At 40.3% G+C, this 19,234-nt stretch overlaps 1 protein-coding gene across 1 annotated transcript; it reads left to right on the forward strand.

The window, feature by feature from the left end:
* Positions 1-1,490: 1,490 nt before the first annotated feature.
* LOC119738277 (transient receptor potential cation channel subfamily V member 6-like) lies at positions 1,491-17,950 on the forward strand. Its single transcript, XM_038213115.1, has 16 exons — positions 1,491-1,628; positions 2,097-2,183; positions 2,379-2,471; positions 5,615-5,867; positions 6,245-6,594; positions 7,310-7,535; positions 9,910-10,025; positions 11,261-11,374; positions 12,647-12,751; positions 13,067-13,218; positions 13,928-14,037; positions 14,491-14,591; positions 14,928-15,089; positions 15,780-15,997; positions 16,707-16,890; positions 17,646-17,950. The coding sequence occupies exons 1-16, from the start codon at positions 1,500-1,502 to the stop codon at positions 17,688-17,690; spliced, it is 2,445 nt and encodes an 814-aa protein (XP_038069043.1). The 5' UTR covers positions 1,491-1,499; the 3' UTR covers positions 17,691-17,950.
* Positions 17,951-19,234: the final 1,284 nt, after the last annotated feature.

Raw genomic sequence — 19,234 nt, forward strand, 5'->3', positions numbered from 1 at the left:
TGGCAAAACTTGATTAGCAGGTTAAATGGGACACAGATGTGCATTTTCAAGGATTGTTACCGGGTAAAAATTACATCGCATGAGCCGTTTAAGCCGTATAGCCACAGATAGGCTACTAATGAGCGATATTTATGTCACATTTTATGGAGATGGATGTTATCAAGGAACACGATTAGTTCAGACGCTTTTTTAAGCACCTTGCAATGAAATGTTAGAATGACATTTCATGAAATTCCAATAAAACCAAAGCTGAGGCCTACGTCGACGTTGAGGAATTTGCCGTGTCAGGTTACGTTCAACAAGTTATACCGCAACATTACTCTAAAATGCAATTTCTAGGCTAAATTTTAAAATGTTGATTTACCTCCAATCCGCCTATCTTGCAACAACAAGACACACGTTTTGATAATTATTTTAACTCAAGGTTGACGCTATATATAGTGTCGAGCTTAATAATGAGTCTTTCTTTTGATGTCGTGCACGAACAAATTTGACGTTGTACTCGTATAGGCCCCTAGTTATCGCGAAAATTTAATGGAATTTTCATCGACCGCGTGCATGCATAGCAAACGGTTGTCCATCGCGTTTCTGTGAGATGGTGCAAAAATGGCGTTTCGAATTGCAATGTTAGGCTCAACACCTCATCCAGGTTTTACATTTAAAATACTGAAAGGAAAATTTTGCACCCCGGCCCCAAAACCCGTCCCCCAGATTATTGTGAACCCTGATGTCCCAAACACAATGTATTTCATCTCAAACGAGCTCCGTTGTTAAAGGTCAAGCGCCTCCTTACACCCCTGCCATACGCACCTCAAGAACCTCAAGGACCATTGTGAGGTCAGTCAAATTGCCGATGAGGCTCGAACCTCATCAGCATCTTCCCGGTATAATTGAAATGTATATAGACTCCATGAAAATGTCGTAATTTGCAGGACACGGTTAATCGGTGTCACTTCCGATGGTAAACATTCACCGGAATTTTGTTGAATGCATTGGGTGCTTAAAGCCTTTGCCAACGACGCCACAAAAAACTCTCAAGGCTCGGAAAATTTCGTCAAATTACAACATTTTCATTGTGTGATTGGCTACCCACTGGCTGAGAACGATCCACGCCCTTATTTCAATTTTGAAGAATTATCTGAGACTTAGGTCTCTAGACCATTATCATGTTGCGGCCATCTTGATTTTTCCCTTTTAAATCAACGTAACCAAAGCGAGGCTGGAAGGAAAAATAGTCTGGTTCCTTTTTGCACAAAAACATTATCATTCAGTACTGTTATTGGCTACAGGGAACATGACTGAAATGGTGGCAGCATGATAAAGGTCTATTAAAGTGTACTAAAATCTATCCCGACGTTGAAAGCCCGATACCAAGTTAAAAGCCTCAACAGATAGGTTGAGCTGAGATTTGTTTTAACTTCGAAAGCTACACTGCTTTTCTAGCTCCCGAAACGTTGGGCGCAAATTTCTCAATTTTTTTTCTTCTATAGATTGGCGGGATGGGCGCTTTCGTGGACAAGTGCACAGTCTGGTGCCACACGGGGGTGACCAGCCCGTTCGATGCGGGTGAATCGGAGCGACAATGGAAACGACAACACGAGCAATATGAGAAGAATGCAGTGTATAAGGTACATGCTAACCAAAGTTTAGTGTTCCAATAAAATGCACTGAGGATCAGACATTCACGTGTGCAGAGCCATGGTCGAACGTCTGACATAACATGCAAATTGTATGCGACCCCGCGCGCCAGCCGATCGGAGTCGACTTTAAAAATTGTGACGTCATTTCGATCAGAAATGTGGACCAAGCTGTTGATTGGTCAGTTTGGATGCCATGTTTTTGTAATATAACAACGGGTAACCGAAGACCCGATACAGAAGGCGCCCGCTGAATGGTCAGAATCTGGAGGTCAAGACGCAGTCTTGTTTTGCATAATTTATCTCCGAATCTGCTCGCATAACATAGATACTGTGCGATGGTGTTCTACCATAATTACTACACAAGTATAATGGGGTCGGTGGAAACTGAATCTGAAATGTGCAAGTAGGTCGCACATTATAAAAATGTACCCTATCTCTTTAAAAATGTTTTCCCAGTTAGTGCACTTCGCCAGTAGAGGGCGCCTCATGGAGGAGTTCCATAGACTGAACGAGGAGGACTTTAAGGAATTCTTGCAAAGACGGGTAGGTCAAAGTTCAAATTGCAAAGTTCAAATTGCAAAGGTCAAATGCCTCTCATGATACTTATTTTTAGAACTTTATCGTCTGCAAACTTATTTTAAATTTCAAAATCCAATTGTTATGTAATCTTTTGTCTGAATAAATTGTTTGAATTTTGGACAATGAATAAATGAAAATGTATACTATTTATATTTTTAGGTGAGACCATTTTTATACAATGGGGGTGAAGGGAAGACCATCTCGAAGGTGGAATACGCAACGATCAGACAGAAGCTGAAGGCAGAAACGGAGGTTAGTGGCTGATGATTCAAATAAACCAATTAGCTATTTGCATGGTATTGTCATAGACCTTTATCATGCTGCCACCATTTCAGTCATGTTCCCTGTATCCAATAACAGTACTGAATAATAAAGTTTATGTGCAAAAACTGGAACGAGGCTATTTTTCCTTCCAGCCTCGCTTTGGCTGCGCTGATTTGAATGGGAAAAAAATCAAGATGGCTGCAACACGATAATGGTCTGTTGAATTAACGAAAGCGAGGTTTTACTTGCAATAACTCAGGTGTTAAGCCCACTATGTTTGTCAAAAGGTCAATAGGCACAACATTTTGTGATTACCGTAAGGATTACAAGCGGCGTCAGAAATTTTAGCAATCAAAAAATAATATATGTCCTTCCGGAGCCACCGTACAATTGAGTTGCACAAACTCGATGATATAGTAATTTTCTCCCCTTTTTTGAGAATTAAACGACTGCAATCTCCGTGCTGATTTATAATATCATTACTTCCAGGTTTATTTCTAAATATGCTTATGAATTGAATAACCATCCATAATGGGGTCTAAGGAGTCGTTCGATATCCCAAATACACTCAACCAAAAAAAAGTCTCCCCCTTCCAATACTTTTTTGTCTAACTCAAAAACTACTGAGCACCTCTCGCTCAAATAACGACTAATCAGTACATACATTCCGTAGCAATCCAGCCATACTCTCTATTTGGCCCCAAAACAGTAATAATGTGTACGAATTTATGCAATTTATGACAAATGATACCGAAAACAGTTGCACTTTTGTATACGAGCAAGTTGTGGTTTACACTCACCAAGTGTCAAAAAAAAAATCGGTAGAGTGTAGTATACATAACCTAATTATGCGCATACATGACTGTGTAGGCCTACATAATTATTGTGTGTGGAAAATGAAGTTTTATGACTACGCAGGTTGTGATTATTCATTGTTCGACGATTAGAATTTACGCTCCAGCGATGATGATGGGTGAAATGTGTTGACTTTGTCAGCTGACCCTTGGCGACTCGCGCGTCATGAGGTGTGCAAACCAATTTGCGACACCAGATAACAGAGAGATGACGCACGAAAGGCGGGAAAAAGCAATCTCCAAGTTGATGTAGTTTTTCGAGGTTATATTTCATGTCAAGTTGAAATTGATTGATTAGATTCACTACATGGTTGATAAGTTTCCTGTTCTTAATTCATTAATAGAAAAAGGCGATGAACTGAAAACGAGTCATTCTTGGTGTCTCGTACGTCGTTGAACGGATGTAGTAGAAACGAGCAATTTTTTTTTTCAACGATGAGTTGGCCCGAATCATCGTTGGCAATTGATGGTGTTTAATGACAGCACACCAGACGTAACGATTTCATATGATGTTTGATTAGATATTAAAAAATAAATCAATCAATATTAGCCTTTTGATATTTTTCGACGTTTGCTAATGGTGTAGTCCTACAATACCTTTAACCGCGTTTCACTAAAGATCGTAAAATGTGTCAATGAAGTCAGGTAGCCACCCGTCATGCATTATTCTGCGTGCGATACACTTTTGTTTCACACTAAAACGGTTTACGAACGAATTCGGTGCATGAGTTTTCGTGGCTCAGTTAGGTAGATGACAAGAAATGAGATGGTCGAATTGGAATCATCATACCTTTGGCATGATGTTTTCAGGCATGTCGAGCTCATAAGCCAGCCCCGTGACTGTGAGCGCTGATAAATAATTTAGTGTTTGTCATCACGCGATGGAAACTCCATACACGCGTGTTTCTGACAGGATTTACTGCGTCTTTCTTATCAACGAGTTTTAGGGCTTCGGGATAAAACACTTACAGGAGGAGCCATTAACACGGAAGGATAGGCGAACCACCACAATTCCCTGTAGAATTACCTATAGAAGCATGTCAGGCTCGAACCAACGTGACATCTCAATACGGCCGGTCATTAGCCGTGTTCCACTTCCCATATTTCCCCTGCGCCCCAGTTCAATGGACACCTAGCACACAATTTAACAAGAAGTGGCATGAAGAGCAATCTCCTTAGCACTACTTCTCAAGAGCTGTGCTTTTAACACGGATAGGCATAATGTTATGCAGTGTTTGGAGCGATTGCTGTCATTTACGTTCCTTTAAGGGTGCAGAACTGCAAATTGACTCCCATAGACTTCAGTGATAATTACGCGTCCTTCCAAAAATTATTTAAAATACAACTCTCCAATCATGTTTGACACACCCATCAAATGAAAGCTTATTTCATAATCTTTCATTTTCAGTTCATTTTTTTTTTGGTTCCTTTATCTGATAACTTTTGGGAGAAAATTCCACCTAAAGATGATCACCCCGAAAAGTAGTCCTGTGGCCCATCGTCATTTTGAAAAATGTTGCCTGCGCTCCATTGCAAGAGCAATCCCGGCGCGAATTCATGAGAATTTGTACAGAAAGTGTGAAAAGTTCACGTAATTTGCGTACTCTATTCCCAAGTTACGTCTAGTTTAATAAAAAGATCACAAACTTCAGCTGTCCACCACTGATCGTTTACCGTTCTATAATACAAACTGATGAATATACCAATGAAATACAAGAATACTCCTCTGAACGAGCGAAAACTTGCACAGAAATACAGACAGAAATCGCCATCAGTATTTCAGAGAAAAGGTTGACTTGTTTAAACCACAAAATCTGACAGTACAAATGATGTTTCAGTCATGACTCAAATGATTAAAATCTCATTTGTATTTTGAATGCCTGTATCTGTAATTCTCACTCAGCTCAATAGCTTCCATGCAATGACATTCCATGGACAGCTATAAAAAAGAAGAAGGTTATTTTAGTAAAACATGCATAACTTCTGATAGCATGGATCAATTTCAGTAATTCCTTTTTTTTTTAAATTGAGTGCAAGGACATGCACCCAGTTTAATAATATGCTTAGTTGGTGGTCAATTTTTTTAAGGGTAAAATAATAAATCCTGGTCATTTTCTTTTTGACTCACCCTGTATAGGAACAAAGCGCAGAGTGTTTTCTTTCTTTTTTGGGGGGGGGGGGGGCGTTGATTATTGTTAGTCTTTAGACAGCACATCAATATCGAAATATAATCATTAATAACGAGTGTTTTTCCCTTCATAAAATAATGACTCCCAGGCCAAGAAACTAGTCAAGAGGATGTCGAGCAAGGAGCTGGTGCTTCGATTCGACCGGTCCCAGTTAGCGGCCATCAACCGCTTCCGTCCGCGGGAGGCATGCTGGGACCTGACCCGCCGAGGCGAGGTCGGGGAGACGGTGCTCCACCTGTGCCTGTTGAATAACACGGAGACGCATCTTCAGATCGCAAGGATCTTGTTGGAGATGTACCCGAAGATGGCGCATGACATATTTGAGGGAAATGACTACTATGGTAATTTTGTTACGGTCATATTAGATCGCATCATAAAGATGAAAAATACCCGCTCTATTTTCGAGTTTCACCTCGACAAATATATTGTTTTTCATTTACTATAAAAATTTACTATCCTTCCTTTTTTCTTTTTTTTACAAAATCGACTTCTTGGCCGCCAGACATAACGCAGGATGTGTCATTTGTACACACATGAAAACCCCCTTTTTAGGGATCCAGACGCCAACAATTTTATTGAAAAAAAAAGAGCACTGGACACAAATCTTTAATTTGACCATAACTCAGACTTGACTTGAAACTGGATGACTTCTTGAGATGGATCTGCGATAATTTATGAGGAACTGACAACATCTTGCTCCTTATAAACCCATTAACAGGTGAAAGTTGTCTCCACTTCGCCATCATCAACAACAGCCTAGAGTGGGTCCAGCTCTTGGTGGGCCGCTACAAGACCCGCCTTGACCAGCGCGCCACGGGCCGCTTCTTCCGTCCCAACGATCTTAAGGAAGGCACTCGATCGGCTTTCCTCCCCTCCAACTACGAGGGGAAGGCCTACTACGGGGAGTACCCCTTGGCCTTCGCGGCTAGCGTGGGGAACGTGGAGATCTATGACTACCTGGTGGCTGAGGGGCTGAAGAATGAGAAGGGACGGGGGACGGTCAACCCGGATGCCAAGGACTCGTTCGGGAACACCGTGGTGCACATGGTCATCATCCATAACCAGAAGGTAGACAAATAGAAGAGAGTGAATTGTCGGTATTTTCTTGTGATAGATCAAGGAGGATAAAAAGGGAACTTAGAAGCAGCGGTGTAACAAAAGTGTCGAACTTGAGGAGGTGGGTACTAGGATATGTTCCTTTTCCAGGGGGTGGGAAGGCACCTATACTGTGTTTGGATATTTTTGGAACAACGAAAAGCTTGGGCTTCTCCAAATTTTGTTCCTGAAATTATACAAAATAAAAACAACCATGCACTCTGATGCATGTTTTCCAGATTTTCTGCAATTTAGGGGTTTAAAAACGATATAGAAGTACAAGTATAGAAATTCCGTTTTGACGAAGTGACGAATATCTTTAGTAGCCTAATTAATATCTCGGAATTAAACATGGTTTTATGAAAACAAAACATTGTTTTGGCTGTTTAACCATTGGGCTTTCGCAGCAGTTATATATATTTCTCAATTTAGGGGGAGAAATTAACGCGAAAATGCGATTTCAAAAAACGACCAATTTCAAAGCGATTTTTTTCAAAACTCGGTTTTGCAGCAGTGTGCACGGATTCGTCACTTCGTCAAAGCGGAAAATGTCAATCGTTGAAAAAAAAAAGGCATTTGGTAATGGTGTGTGACTGTGTGTGTATTGGGGACAAGATGAAGTTAAGGCTATTCTCCTCCAATGAAGTTCTTGTGCTAGTTTGGTCATCATGATTTTTTTGGATTCCAGCACATGATGAGTCACGTGATCAACCACATCGCCCTGCCCGCCCGCCATGACATCTTCAATCATGACGGTCTCACTCCCTTGGAGTTGTCCTACCGCCTGGGCCGGGGGGAGTTATTCGCTCATCTGCTGGACTTGTCCAGCGAGACGCAGTGGACGCGCGGCACGGTGGCTAGCGTGGCTTATCCACTGACTGGACTGGACTCCATCGGACCTGGAGGAGAGTTGAGTAAGTGGCGAATTGAGCAGAGACTAGATATGTTGAGTGAAGATTTATCCATCGTTCGGCCTGAGTGTTATGTAGTCTCTGTTCAATTCGGTTCAGTGATGCTACATGACGCTTGATGTTCGTTGTATGACTCCTGTCAGTAATACACTCTTCTTGTCACATTGCACTAATCACAGCGCCATCCGCTCGAAAATCCCAGCGGTCATGTCATGATCTTTCACGGTATCTGAGCGCTTCATAAATTCATCGGCATCTCGCGGAAAAAAAACCCAGTAGGCCTATAGATTAATTTAATGAAGAGGAAATTCGTTACCCTAATGGAACAGAAAAAACGGCCGGTACATTTTGGTTGATGAAAGCAGACAGCGTTTTTAATGAGTGTCGGGGATTCTCTCATTTCCGCCACAGCCTACTATAACGGATCGTGGAACGAGCTGTACTTTACTGTAGCGCGACGGGTATTATCGATACCTGCATGATTTATGTATAAAAGATGAAACTGGGCAGGCAACCTTTAGTCAAGATCGTAAATTTTGGAAATGTTTATAAAGATCATCGGCTTTTAATGTATAACAGCCCCAAGTATACATCGGGCTTGCACTTATGGGGCACCGGCATACGGTACAGCAGGTCGGCGTTTAGATTTACAATAATAAACCTGTTACATAAAACACACAGAAAAAAAATTACCCACAAAAATATTTACTGATAATTCTAATTTGATGATGCATACTCTTTCCGTCACGTGATTGTTTTAAACAGACAGAACGTATAAAGCAGGGTTCGACCTGAACTTTTTTTTTCACTTGCCAGCCGGCCTACTGAAACAGACTCTTATAGCACACGGGCATTTTGACTATAAGCCCGCATGTTTTCCTCTTATAGAATGTCTCATAAACAACAATGTGCATATACATGTAAAACGTGTATCCTGCGGCAATCTTGTCAGTGTTTTAATAAACAGAAAGTAACCCTAAACAGTTCATATAATTAGACACAAATTGATACAGGTTTGCTTTCATATTTTTACTTTTATTTCTTCCTGTCCTTTCATCTTAGCCGTATCCCAATAATTTTTGACTCGCCGCTGCATAGCATTAGGCTAGCAGGCTACAGCTAAAGTTGAACCCTGTACAAAGACACATCGGATGAAAATTATGTAAATGTTCCCGTTCTTTGAAGGCTATAACAGATCTATCGTAATATTCTGCTCGCCATGCGCATCAATTAAGATGTATAGGAGACGGGAAAAATCTCATTTCTATTTTGGGTAAAGAAATTTCAAAGTGATACTTCGATCTGCCTGGCATGGCAATTACAGTAGGAATGTACGTTTCTCATAAATTTGCTGTGAGCTGCCCAAAAAACGATTTATGATCGAAGCAAGCGCTTGAAATGTTGCTGGCCTCTAAATTAAAAAAAAAATCAAAACACTTAGCTCGCTCATGCATGATTTCAAACGTGTGTCGTGGGCAAATTTCACCCCATCCCGTAGATCGTTGACACGTGTTCTCCTTTCCCCCGTGATATTATCGTTGGATATAAATAAATCAATGACATATGAATGTTAAAAAAATTAATTTTTATAAGAGGCTTATTTGCCAGTCTAACAATAAGACTGTACGGACATATCCTTTCCTTGGTGGTACTATGTACATCAATAGATCTTTTTTCCATAAAGCCATTTTCGATCGTGTTCCCTGAATGTATTTGGAATGGGATGGTGTCCGACTATTTTAAAATGGAGGGCGTTCCAAGCCTCACTTTCTATTTTTTTTTAATGTGGCTTCAAATATTAAAGTTACTCTCTAAATTCCAAAGAGTGAAATTAGGGACTAGACGTTTTAGAGTGAAAATCACTCTCATTTTCGATTGAAATAGTCTGAACAAAAGAACCACCTCAGACGAAACTCGAGTGAAAACTCGATCTTTACGATTGAAGGAATTTCACTCTAAAACGTCTAGTCCCTAGTTTCCGACTGTGGGAGTGAATCTTCACTCGAATGGAGTGAATTTTCACTCTTTGGAATTTAGAGAGTATGTTTAATCAACACGAATTCTAAATTGTTCATCAGAGCAGACTGGTTTGTAAATGAACAGTTTACTTCATTGCTTTCGTTTTAACTTGCAAGTTCCAAAAAAATGAAGAGTTTACCTCGCTTTCAATTTAATAATGACCGACTCGTGAACAAAGTAGGCTTTATTTGTGTTCATTGTAGTAAAAAGAAACAAGACGAGTTGATGATGATTCCTTGCACAGTGACAATGTTTGGTTAAATGAAATGACAATTTATACAAAGTGTCACGGATAAACACCTGCCCCCGTGGGGGCGCTCTATGCAAGGATTCTATTATTTTTTACACCCTGACTCAGATGAGAGGTCTGCACTGCGCATGATCGTTCAAGGAAGCAAGCTGCAACATCTCAAGATGCTGGAAGGACAAATAATCCAGAAACTACTGGAGGAGAAATGGAACAGATATGCCAAGGCAAGATTTTTATTTGGAAGTTTTGTTTCTCCGTTACTGAGTCAGGCAGATTGCACAATATGATGGAATCGTTCATTTGATGATAAAAGCATGAAATTTGGCACACAGTCAGAGTATGTCATGGGAAAGATATTTGGCTACAGGGCCATCACAGATTTGGCCTTTGAAAAAAAATATATATCATAGAATTAAACAAGCAATGGCCGCCATTTTGAAACTTTTGAACATTTCTTGTTATTCTATGATATTTTCTTCAAAGGACAAATCTGCGATCGCCCTATAGCCAAATATCTTTCCCATGACATAATCTGACTGTGTGCCAAATTTCATGCCTTTACCATCAAACTGAACAATCTTATCATCAATCTGCTGTATTAACTGACAAAAGACGTGTAACTCTAGAAGCCCGTTCGGGACACAACAAAATAACAAACTGGAAGCAATTAATGAAAAATTCCATATCTAACGAATTATGATGCAGCGGCTGATGATAACTTAAGGTTTTATTTTAATGGTCAGCATTTTTTTTGCTATAAAAGGAATCACTCTTCATGTATACGTATAATATCAGTCGAGGTGAAAACAATTAGTCGTGCATTTGTGATGACCCCTCCGATTGATTCTATAATGACCAAGCATGCATTATAATTATATTCGCTTTTTGGCGGCGACTCATATCTGACATGTATCAAGTTACGGTCATTTCATTTGTCAAATGGTCTCATCAAGTAGATTATATATTGCTTTACATAAGGATTACCGACAGATAACGAGTTATCTTCAAGGTTGGATGGTAATGGAATATTTCAATCAGGAATCGGGATCACATAATATGATGAACTAAACATTTTCCAGTTCTTTTTTATTCTGGTTAAGGATAAGTTGATAATATTTTTTATTTCTATTTAAAGTCAATTGAGAGTGAGGTTCCTTTTTTCACAAAATGTGAGAGTTACTGGTATTTCAGTGTCTTGTGTTAAAATAATTGTCCATAAGCACTTCATGCTACCTCAGAAACTTTAACTCCATATCGACATGCTGAGTGAGAAACAACAACACATAGGCCTTATGCGTAGCTCCATCTTAGAGGGCAATGCCTTTATTTTGATGGGATATGCACGAGTGAACCTTTTTGCGCATTCAATTATTGTTACTGAATTAAAATAACAAATGATGCCCTCTATATGTGCCATATTATCAGCGTGTTTCATTCCTTGCCTCGTCTTATGCTTTAGAAAATCCTGTTGCTTCGCTTTGCATGGACGGTATTCCACCTGATGCTCATATCGGCTGCGGTGTTTTTCCGACCAAGTGAAGATCTGATGACGGTCACTGACGCAACAAGTTATGTAAGTGATTATATAAAAAAAATGGATGACAAATAGACCTACACTTCTCTCGATCGTAAAAATGACTTAGGCTACGCAATGTTATAATTTGTCGAATTTACTGTTCAGTTAAAGGGATACTGCATCGGGAATGAGCCCCATTGGCCTACAGAACGCGCTTTGAACGAAACGCTGTTGTTCGGAAAGAACATTTAAAGGATATAAACATCCACATAACTATCCTTTAAAAACTGGGCGTTTTTGTTTTATTCTTGATGCGTGCGAGAACGACTTTCGGGGTCTACTTTTGCGACCCCAAAAAGTCAGGCTATACTTTGGTGCTGTGTGTAATTTTATGTGACATACACAACGTGTATCGCACATTGTCTGAAACGACAGGAAAAACGTAGGCATGCTCTGTCGTGTCCGATGTAAACAATCGTGTGTTTTTTCTTTTCTCGGGAACGGTAAGACATTAGGTTGGTTTGCTTTCAACCAGATGCTTGAAATAGGATAAGTAAACAATCCAAAACACGAAAATTTCGGGGATTTCAGGACACAGTGCCCCTTTAAAATTCATTTCTTATAGGCGATGGAAACATACGACCATTTTCACGCGGGTTTCCCATGAATTTCCGAAGGTGATACACAGGCGCGGTTCTATAGCCAATATTTTTTGGGGGGCTAGCAAGGTGAATCCAGAATTTTTTCCAGGGTAGCGTGCTGAAATGTAGACCGGTTATTTTCTCCGGACACTTAGGCCTCTGAAATTTAATACTTCCTTCACAAGATTCTGTGAAGCTCATCTGCCCTTCTCAGCGCCCTGTTTGCAGGGCGGGGGGTACGAGCGAATGGGGAGCGCTGATAAAATCCTACAATCGGGCACACTATATTAACTAAAAGTGTACAAAAATTAATGCACCGTCTCATTTAGGGGGAGACTGTTCCCATGTACGTCAAATTCTTACATTTTGCTAGTGCATTTTTTTTATGCAATTTTTTTTTTTTGGGGGGGGGGCTAGACAAAAGCCCCCCCCCCCAGCCCCCCCCCCCAGCCCCCCCCCCCCCCCCCCCCCCCCCCCCCCCCGTAGAACCGCGCCTGGTGATACACTGATCATCATAAGTTAGTTTGATATTCTCTGAACTATAAAAAATATAAACGTCTTAATTCTGTAGTTCTTACATCTTGAGTTTGCGTTGCGATCAGTATGCCAACTGTAAGCCTGCGACTTGGGATGAGACTCTGAGAATCTTTTAATTTCAAGATGCAAAGTCCTTGATTTTTTTTCTCAGGTTCGGTTTTCGGCGGAGGTGCTGGTATTGGTAAGCTGCGCTGTCAAGTTTTTCATCGGCTTCTACGAACTGAGAGCGCAACATGGAATCATCATTAGAAGTTTTGTGAGCTTCATTCGCATTTTAACTCGAAATAAATTTATCAAAATAATAATAACATTCGCTGGGACATTTTAAGTGGGCGAAATCCCCAATTTAACCGAAAACCTTTAATTGAAATTAGTAGTAAAAGGGCAGTTTTTCAATTAGTTAATTTTTTTCTGTTCAACAATAATTATAGCACCATTAATTTGGAAGGTGTTTTTTGTAATACCGTTTTAAGTTTCTTTTGAGTGCAATTGGTAGAGAGAGAGAGTTTTGAGATGAATCGATGAATATTCGACGTTTCGATCGGTGCAATTATGATCATCTTCTCCTCAGATCGAACTTCCAGAGAAGTGTTTATCCCTGGTGTCTGTATGCCTCTTGTACGCATGCGTACCACTACGTCTGCTCAAACAGCGTGGGGCTGAGGATATCCTACTCACCATAGCTATCGTGTTGTCATGGTGCTATCTGCTGCTCTTCTATAGGTGAGAAATTGGTCAAATGTACCTGGAGTTTGTACCTTTTGCTTTTGTTGATGAAGTTGGAAAGCAATTTAAACTTTAAATTGAGACAACCAAACTCCCTGCCTCGGGGGAAGTTGATAGGCGACCTCAGGGTTTTCCAGGAATTTTCATCTGTTGCTAACATTTAAAGGTATTTGACGCATGTTCCGTGGTTACTTTGCATGTGTTTCAAAAGCAGTGAAAATTTAAAAAAAATGTCTTCGTATAAAACACGATTTTGCTGGACAGCTGACTTATCTCTGATAAGTTATTTCACGTTTCATTTTATGTACAGTCAGGCCTACAGGCAGATTCGTACTCGGGGCAAATGTTGGGCACAAACATGAATTTGATTTTTCGTGGCAGATATTCAAGCTGCAAATTCGTGAATATAATTAGAATATAAAGTTGAACTTAATTACGTCAACCCCTGCAAATTTCGCATCACCTGAAAACCAAACCGGCCTTCAAGCCGCATACTCCGCATACAACGAGCTCATATTTTGTGACGTCACTGCAAGAGCGAATTCGTAAAAAAATAAGACAAAAGTTCACCTTTCAACTCCGATGAATTTCGCTGCGAATGTTTGGTGACGTCATAAACAGGCTTACGTCTCATTATTCGCTTTCGCTATGTCATGTGATGTCAATGTTATATGATCGTGGATTTATTTTTGTCCGTTTCCGATAGAGCGCACAAGAAGCTTGGTCCACTTGTCGTTATTTTTGGTAAGATGTGTACAGGCGACCTGCTGCGATTCGTTATCATCTATTGCATCTTCATCTACATGTTCGCGGGAGGTGCGATATACCAACATCCTTTACCTATTTTCATGTTTTAGTCAGAACTTGATTTTATTCACCTTAATCGAAATAAATGAAGATTTATTTAAAAAATAAGATGTGAATTTGGAATTGAGTTTGCTAGCGTTTGTTCGATTACAATGTATATCGGGTAGATTTATTCCAAGTTATACCAATGTCACTATAGCGCAGACAAGATAGATGCTCATACCCTAAAGATGAAATTAAATTTTAAAACAATGATGCACGGATGAACATAATAACATTTGTGTTTCTTATTAAAGTAATTACGCATCAGGAAATTTTGATAAGTCAAACCTCAAGGCAATGCATTCTTTGTTTGACTTAACAGTTGTTTTGAGTTTTCAGAGTTTGACTTATGGAGATTTCACTATGACGCCTCAGCTAATTAACCAATGAGACCGCGACTTCTTATTTTGTCTTGAATAGTTTTCTACTACGCGTACTATGGTGTCTCTGAGCAGGACAGTTACATAGATCTCAAGAGCACCATAATCACAATGTTCCACATGACCTTCTCAAAATTCCGGGTGAGTTGCAAGTTTTAGGTAAATAATTTTCCATATTTCTCCTCATTTTGATGGACAAGACGTTTGTGCATTGAATGTCAATGAAATTCATATATAGAATTTGAAGTTGAATTGAATCGGTTCCTAGCCGATTTTCGCTATCCGTTTAGCAGTAAGTATACCTCCTGAAACTTGATCAAGAGCTAAACACATTGTTTCGTTGTAATTTGCATAATATTTGCATTTGACCTTTTACGGACTCAGGATCTTCGCCTATCAGGAGCACCGTGGCAGGTGGGCGTGGTCTTTGTTGTCTTTTAATAATTTGCATAACATTTTGACCTTTGACCTCGACAGACGCAAGATCTGCCCCTATCCCGAGCGCCGTGGCAGGTGGGCTTGGTCTTCGTCGTCTTCGCCTTGGTGTTGCCGGTCCTGCTACTCAACATGCTCATCGCCAAAATGGCGCGAACCTTCGAGAAGATCAAGGACCGTTCGCGAATGGAGTGGAAACGACAGGTGGCCAATTACGAATCCGATATCTTTTTTTATTAAAGTCACCTTCATGATAATGATAACAAGCAAATTCCCATGACATTGTGGCGAACGTACATCACTCTTGTACAGAACTTTGAATCTCAACAACAGAAAACACAGAAATGAAAACTTGGGATTTGCTTAACATTGTAAACTTGCTTATAACACCTAGTGAACCCCTATAAAGGTGCTACATAATGAGTCTCATATTTCTCATAAACTTCATTTACCCGGCTTTAAAAAGAGGCATAATTACCAGCGCCTTGAGCACCTAATTGTTGGTAAGATACGTGCGCTATAACTAAGACTCCGGTATTATTAACATTGGTCAATTTAAAGCCTTGATCCTTTCCGTATATCCGGACACATTTTGACAGCATTCTCGAGTTTCTGAAACTTCAGAAAAGCATTAAATTAACAACAAACATCATATCCTGATATTGTTAGTTTATAACGATTAAAAGAAGGCCAAAGGAATGGTTTTTAAAAGGACTTTGAGAAAGCTATACCCCGGGAGACTGTAGTGGCGCTTTGCCAACTGACAGTTTGTCGTCTGTCCATTTTTTTTTTTTTTTTTTTAGAAATTGCAGATTCAGATCCCACGCCAGTCATTTTAGTTGCTTTTCCTTAAGTTTCAGAAATAAAATAATCACGAAGTTATACTTTTGACAGTGGGCAATGATTATTTTGAACATGGAGAGGACCTTAACACGAGCGAGTCTTGAGAGGTACCAGAAGGCTTACTCGACCGAGGTGCGTACGGGCCAAGCCCCGGCCGTCAAAGAGCTCCTTACGCATCAGCCACATCGGACCACGCTGTCATGGACGGAGCAGGTTCGACAGAGATCGAGGAGGCAGTTCGGCAGCTTCAGTTGGCAAAGGAGTCTCCGGTAAGAAATAAGATCATTTGCCCTTATAAGATTCCATTTCCGACCTAAAGCTCGGTTCATACTTGGCGCGAAAGCGAAAGCGAACGCGAATTGGTGACGTCATGGCAAGTATTCGCGCTGCGAATTCGTAAAAGTTGAACACATTTCAACTCGGGCGAATTTCGCAGCGAACAATTCTTGACGTCAACTTCGCTTCGCATTCGCATTCGCACCGAGTATGAACCGGGCTTAACCCCACGAAACGAATCTTGACGATTGACTAGTCGTGCTCTTCAATATAACATTGTTTTCGCAACGAAAGTTGTATATTTTATTTCCACCAAAAATATTACTTTCTCTATTTGGGCGCCTGCAACCCTGAAAATGGTTCTTTCGTTTTTGGTTACATTAGGAATAATACTGACTTGTCATGTGAGTGGACTGGTTGCCGTGACCTACGATTTCGATTCGTATGGAGGGCGGGAACCAGTCTACCATTTTCGAAATTTAAACGTTAACCGACTTTTTTTCGTTCGACATCTCATTCAAAAGGAATTACTTTTATATTAAAAATAACGGGGTTTTTAAATCTATTTTTCGAGGTAAAATTATAACATAGTACCTTTTCACTTATTTAAGACTCGCTTGGAAAAAAATCCAAAGTGTCAATATAACGAGAACCAGTAACCAAGAGTACATCTTCTCCCAAATTCTTCTCCATTTGACCCAGGGAGGACTACCTATCTGTCGACAACGCTGAGAGGGGTGAAGCAGAGGGCGTGGTGACCCTGGCAACCCCCGAGGAATTTGGGGATGAAAGAGGACGGGACACGAGACTGTGTCGAGCCTTGCTGGTCACTAAGATACTACCCAGGGGAAAGGCGAAGGTCACCAACGTCTGCGCTAGATGGAAGGTGAGTAGGGTGTGTGTTGACACCAGGGACGTAAAAACCCCAAGGGTGGGGGTCAAAAGGAGTATTATGCGCCCACCTTTAGAACGGGGATGGGGAGGGATCAACCCTCTTTCCTCGCACTTTTGTACATTGGGGTGTTCCCCCCCCCCCCAAAAAAAAGTTGTGCAAGCAGATATCCTTTAATTTCTCCAAAACTGCTTAACATGAGTATTGTATCTTGATGGAGCAAATTAATTATATTCTTGTGTATATTAAATGCCATGGAAATCCGTTCATGTTAACCAGACTTTTAACAGATTATAAAAGGCTATGGGTTTTCACCCATTCCAATGGGATAGGATTTAGGCCTACACAGTTAACAAATACATCAGAGTGAAAAGGCCCATGACAATCTGATGCACTGTGAATACCATTGGAATGGGTGAAAAAGACCCATAGCCTTTTACAATCTGTTAAATCTCTGACGGATTTCCATGGCATTTTCACAGGTTATACACAATAGAATAATAATTAATATGCTCCATCATGATGAACTACTCATGTTAAGTAGATTTTGATAAATTAAAGGGTATCTGCTTTTGCACAACTTTTTTTGACACCCTTTATTGTGATAGGCGATCACGACGCAACAACAGCACCACGAAAAAGATGTTTTACAATTGGGGAGGAAAAAAACGAAGACGAACATGATAGTGAAAGATACCCTTCAAATTGAAGATTTTTTCTGAACGCCTTTATTTTTTCTCTTTCTTTAGGAGGCGGGACAGGCAGCACTTGGCAAGCGAGAAGCTATCAGTTGACCAATCAGATATCGGGCATGAGGGATGATAGAGAACAACCATGGCAAGTTAATCGATCGTCAAAACACACTGAACGTTTTGTTTAAAACGGCCATCGGAGGACTTTAACTTGTTGTATTGAGGATGAATTACAATGGATGTGATATTAAGAAATTGGCTTTTACAAACATTATTTTGATTACAGTTTTTCATACTTCGTAATATGTACAACACAGCTTGTGCTGTTACAAGTAGCGGTTTATAATTAGCAAATAAAAGAAATGTATACCACAAAAAACAATAGTGTTAAGATAATAACATTGTAAATATCCATTCATAATATGGAAGGTCTAATGAATTCATCGTTGACAATACTGTCAGACAGTTAATAATTCGAATTTTGTGAAGAAATAATTCAATAACTGAACGTCGGTGGATTTCTTTGTGCAATGTCTCATTCAAAAGTGACAAATTTTACATTGCCAGAAAATATAGCAATTGAAAAAAAGATCTATTTTTCGAATTGAAACTCGAAATTAGCACAAGGAACACAAACAAATTATGACCATTTAAATGTTTGTATCGATTGAGGATCAGCATTTTGTTTTTTGTTGGCCTTCGGGATATTGAGACATACAAAATGTCTTTCTGCTATTGTGCTGGGCGCAAGTTAACGTTGTGCTTAGGACTCTTATAATTGATATTTTATTTATTTATTTATTGGAATTGAAGGTCGTGACATTATAATATAGATAAAACACAGATTAAATTGAATAATAATTATTTTGCCGAGATGAGTATAGTTTTGGGATTGCCCCTTATAGCATGTATTAAACCAAAACATAATAAAGTCGGTACCTGTAAATTGAGAAATTAGTGTTTTAATTTCCGTGGTTTTGAAAAAGTAAGGATAAGATACAGTTATGTTGCCAGCTCCGGAAAAATGGGGGGGGGGGGCGGGGCGGCGGGGTGGCAAGCAGTAACGGGCACACCACAAGAAAAAAAAAACCAACATATTTTTATACACATGGTTTTGGTCGGGGGGGGGGGGGGCGGCGGGTTAGCGACGAGCATGATAAGATAAAATATAAAACGATGTGTGTACAGTGGGTAACGTAGGTAACTGTCAATGAGGCAAAAAGAATACATTGTGGAGCAAGTGTAAGCTCCCTTTACCCTAAGACTCCTACCATGGACCAACCAAAACTCAATGCGGAAAATTGGTTTGAAGACTGGCGGGGCCTAATTTTTTTTTTATTTGGAGGTGGGAAAAATGCCGGTAGCAATTCAGTGGCGCACCCAGGATTGGCTGGGGGGGGGGGGGGGGGGGGGCTCAGGGCTCACAATTTTTTGTTTCAAATGGGAGGGGGGGGGGACTATTTTGGCCAGGTCAAATCGTAGGACTACAAAAAATTACACAAAAAATGGGGGGGTTCAAACCCTCGAGCGCCCCCCCCCCCCCCACCCCTTGGGTGCAGCGCCACTCTAGCGGTTGTTAAGTAAGTGTAATGTTATTAGAGCTATAAATAAAATAGAGCGTTCAGGAGAATATCAACGTCTTCTCC

Source organism: Patiria miniata, unplaced genomic scaffold, assembly GCF_015706575.1.
Source record: "Patiria miniata isolate m_02_andy unplaced genomic scaffold, ASM1570657v1 HiC_scaffold_3, whole genome shotgun sequence".
Taxonomy (NCBI): Eukaryota; Metazoa; Echinodermata; class Asteroidea; order Valvatida; family Asterinidae; genus Patiria; species Patiria miniata.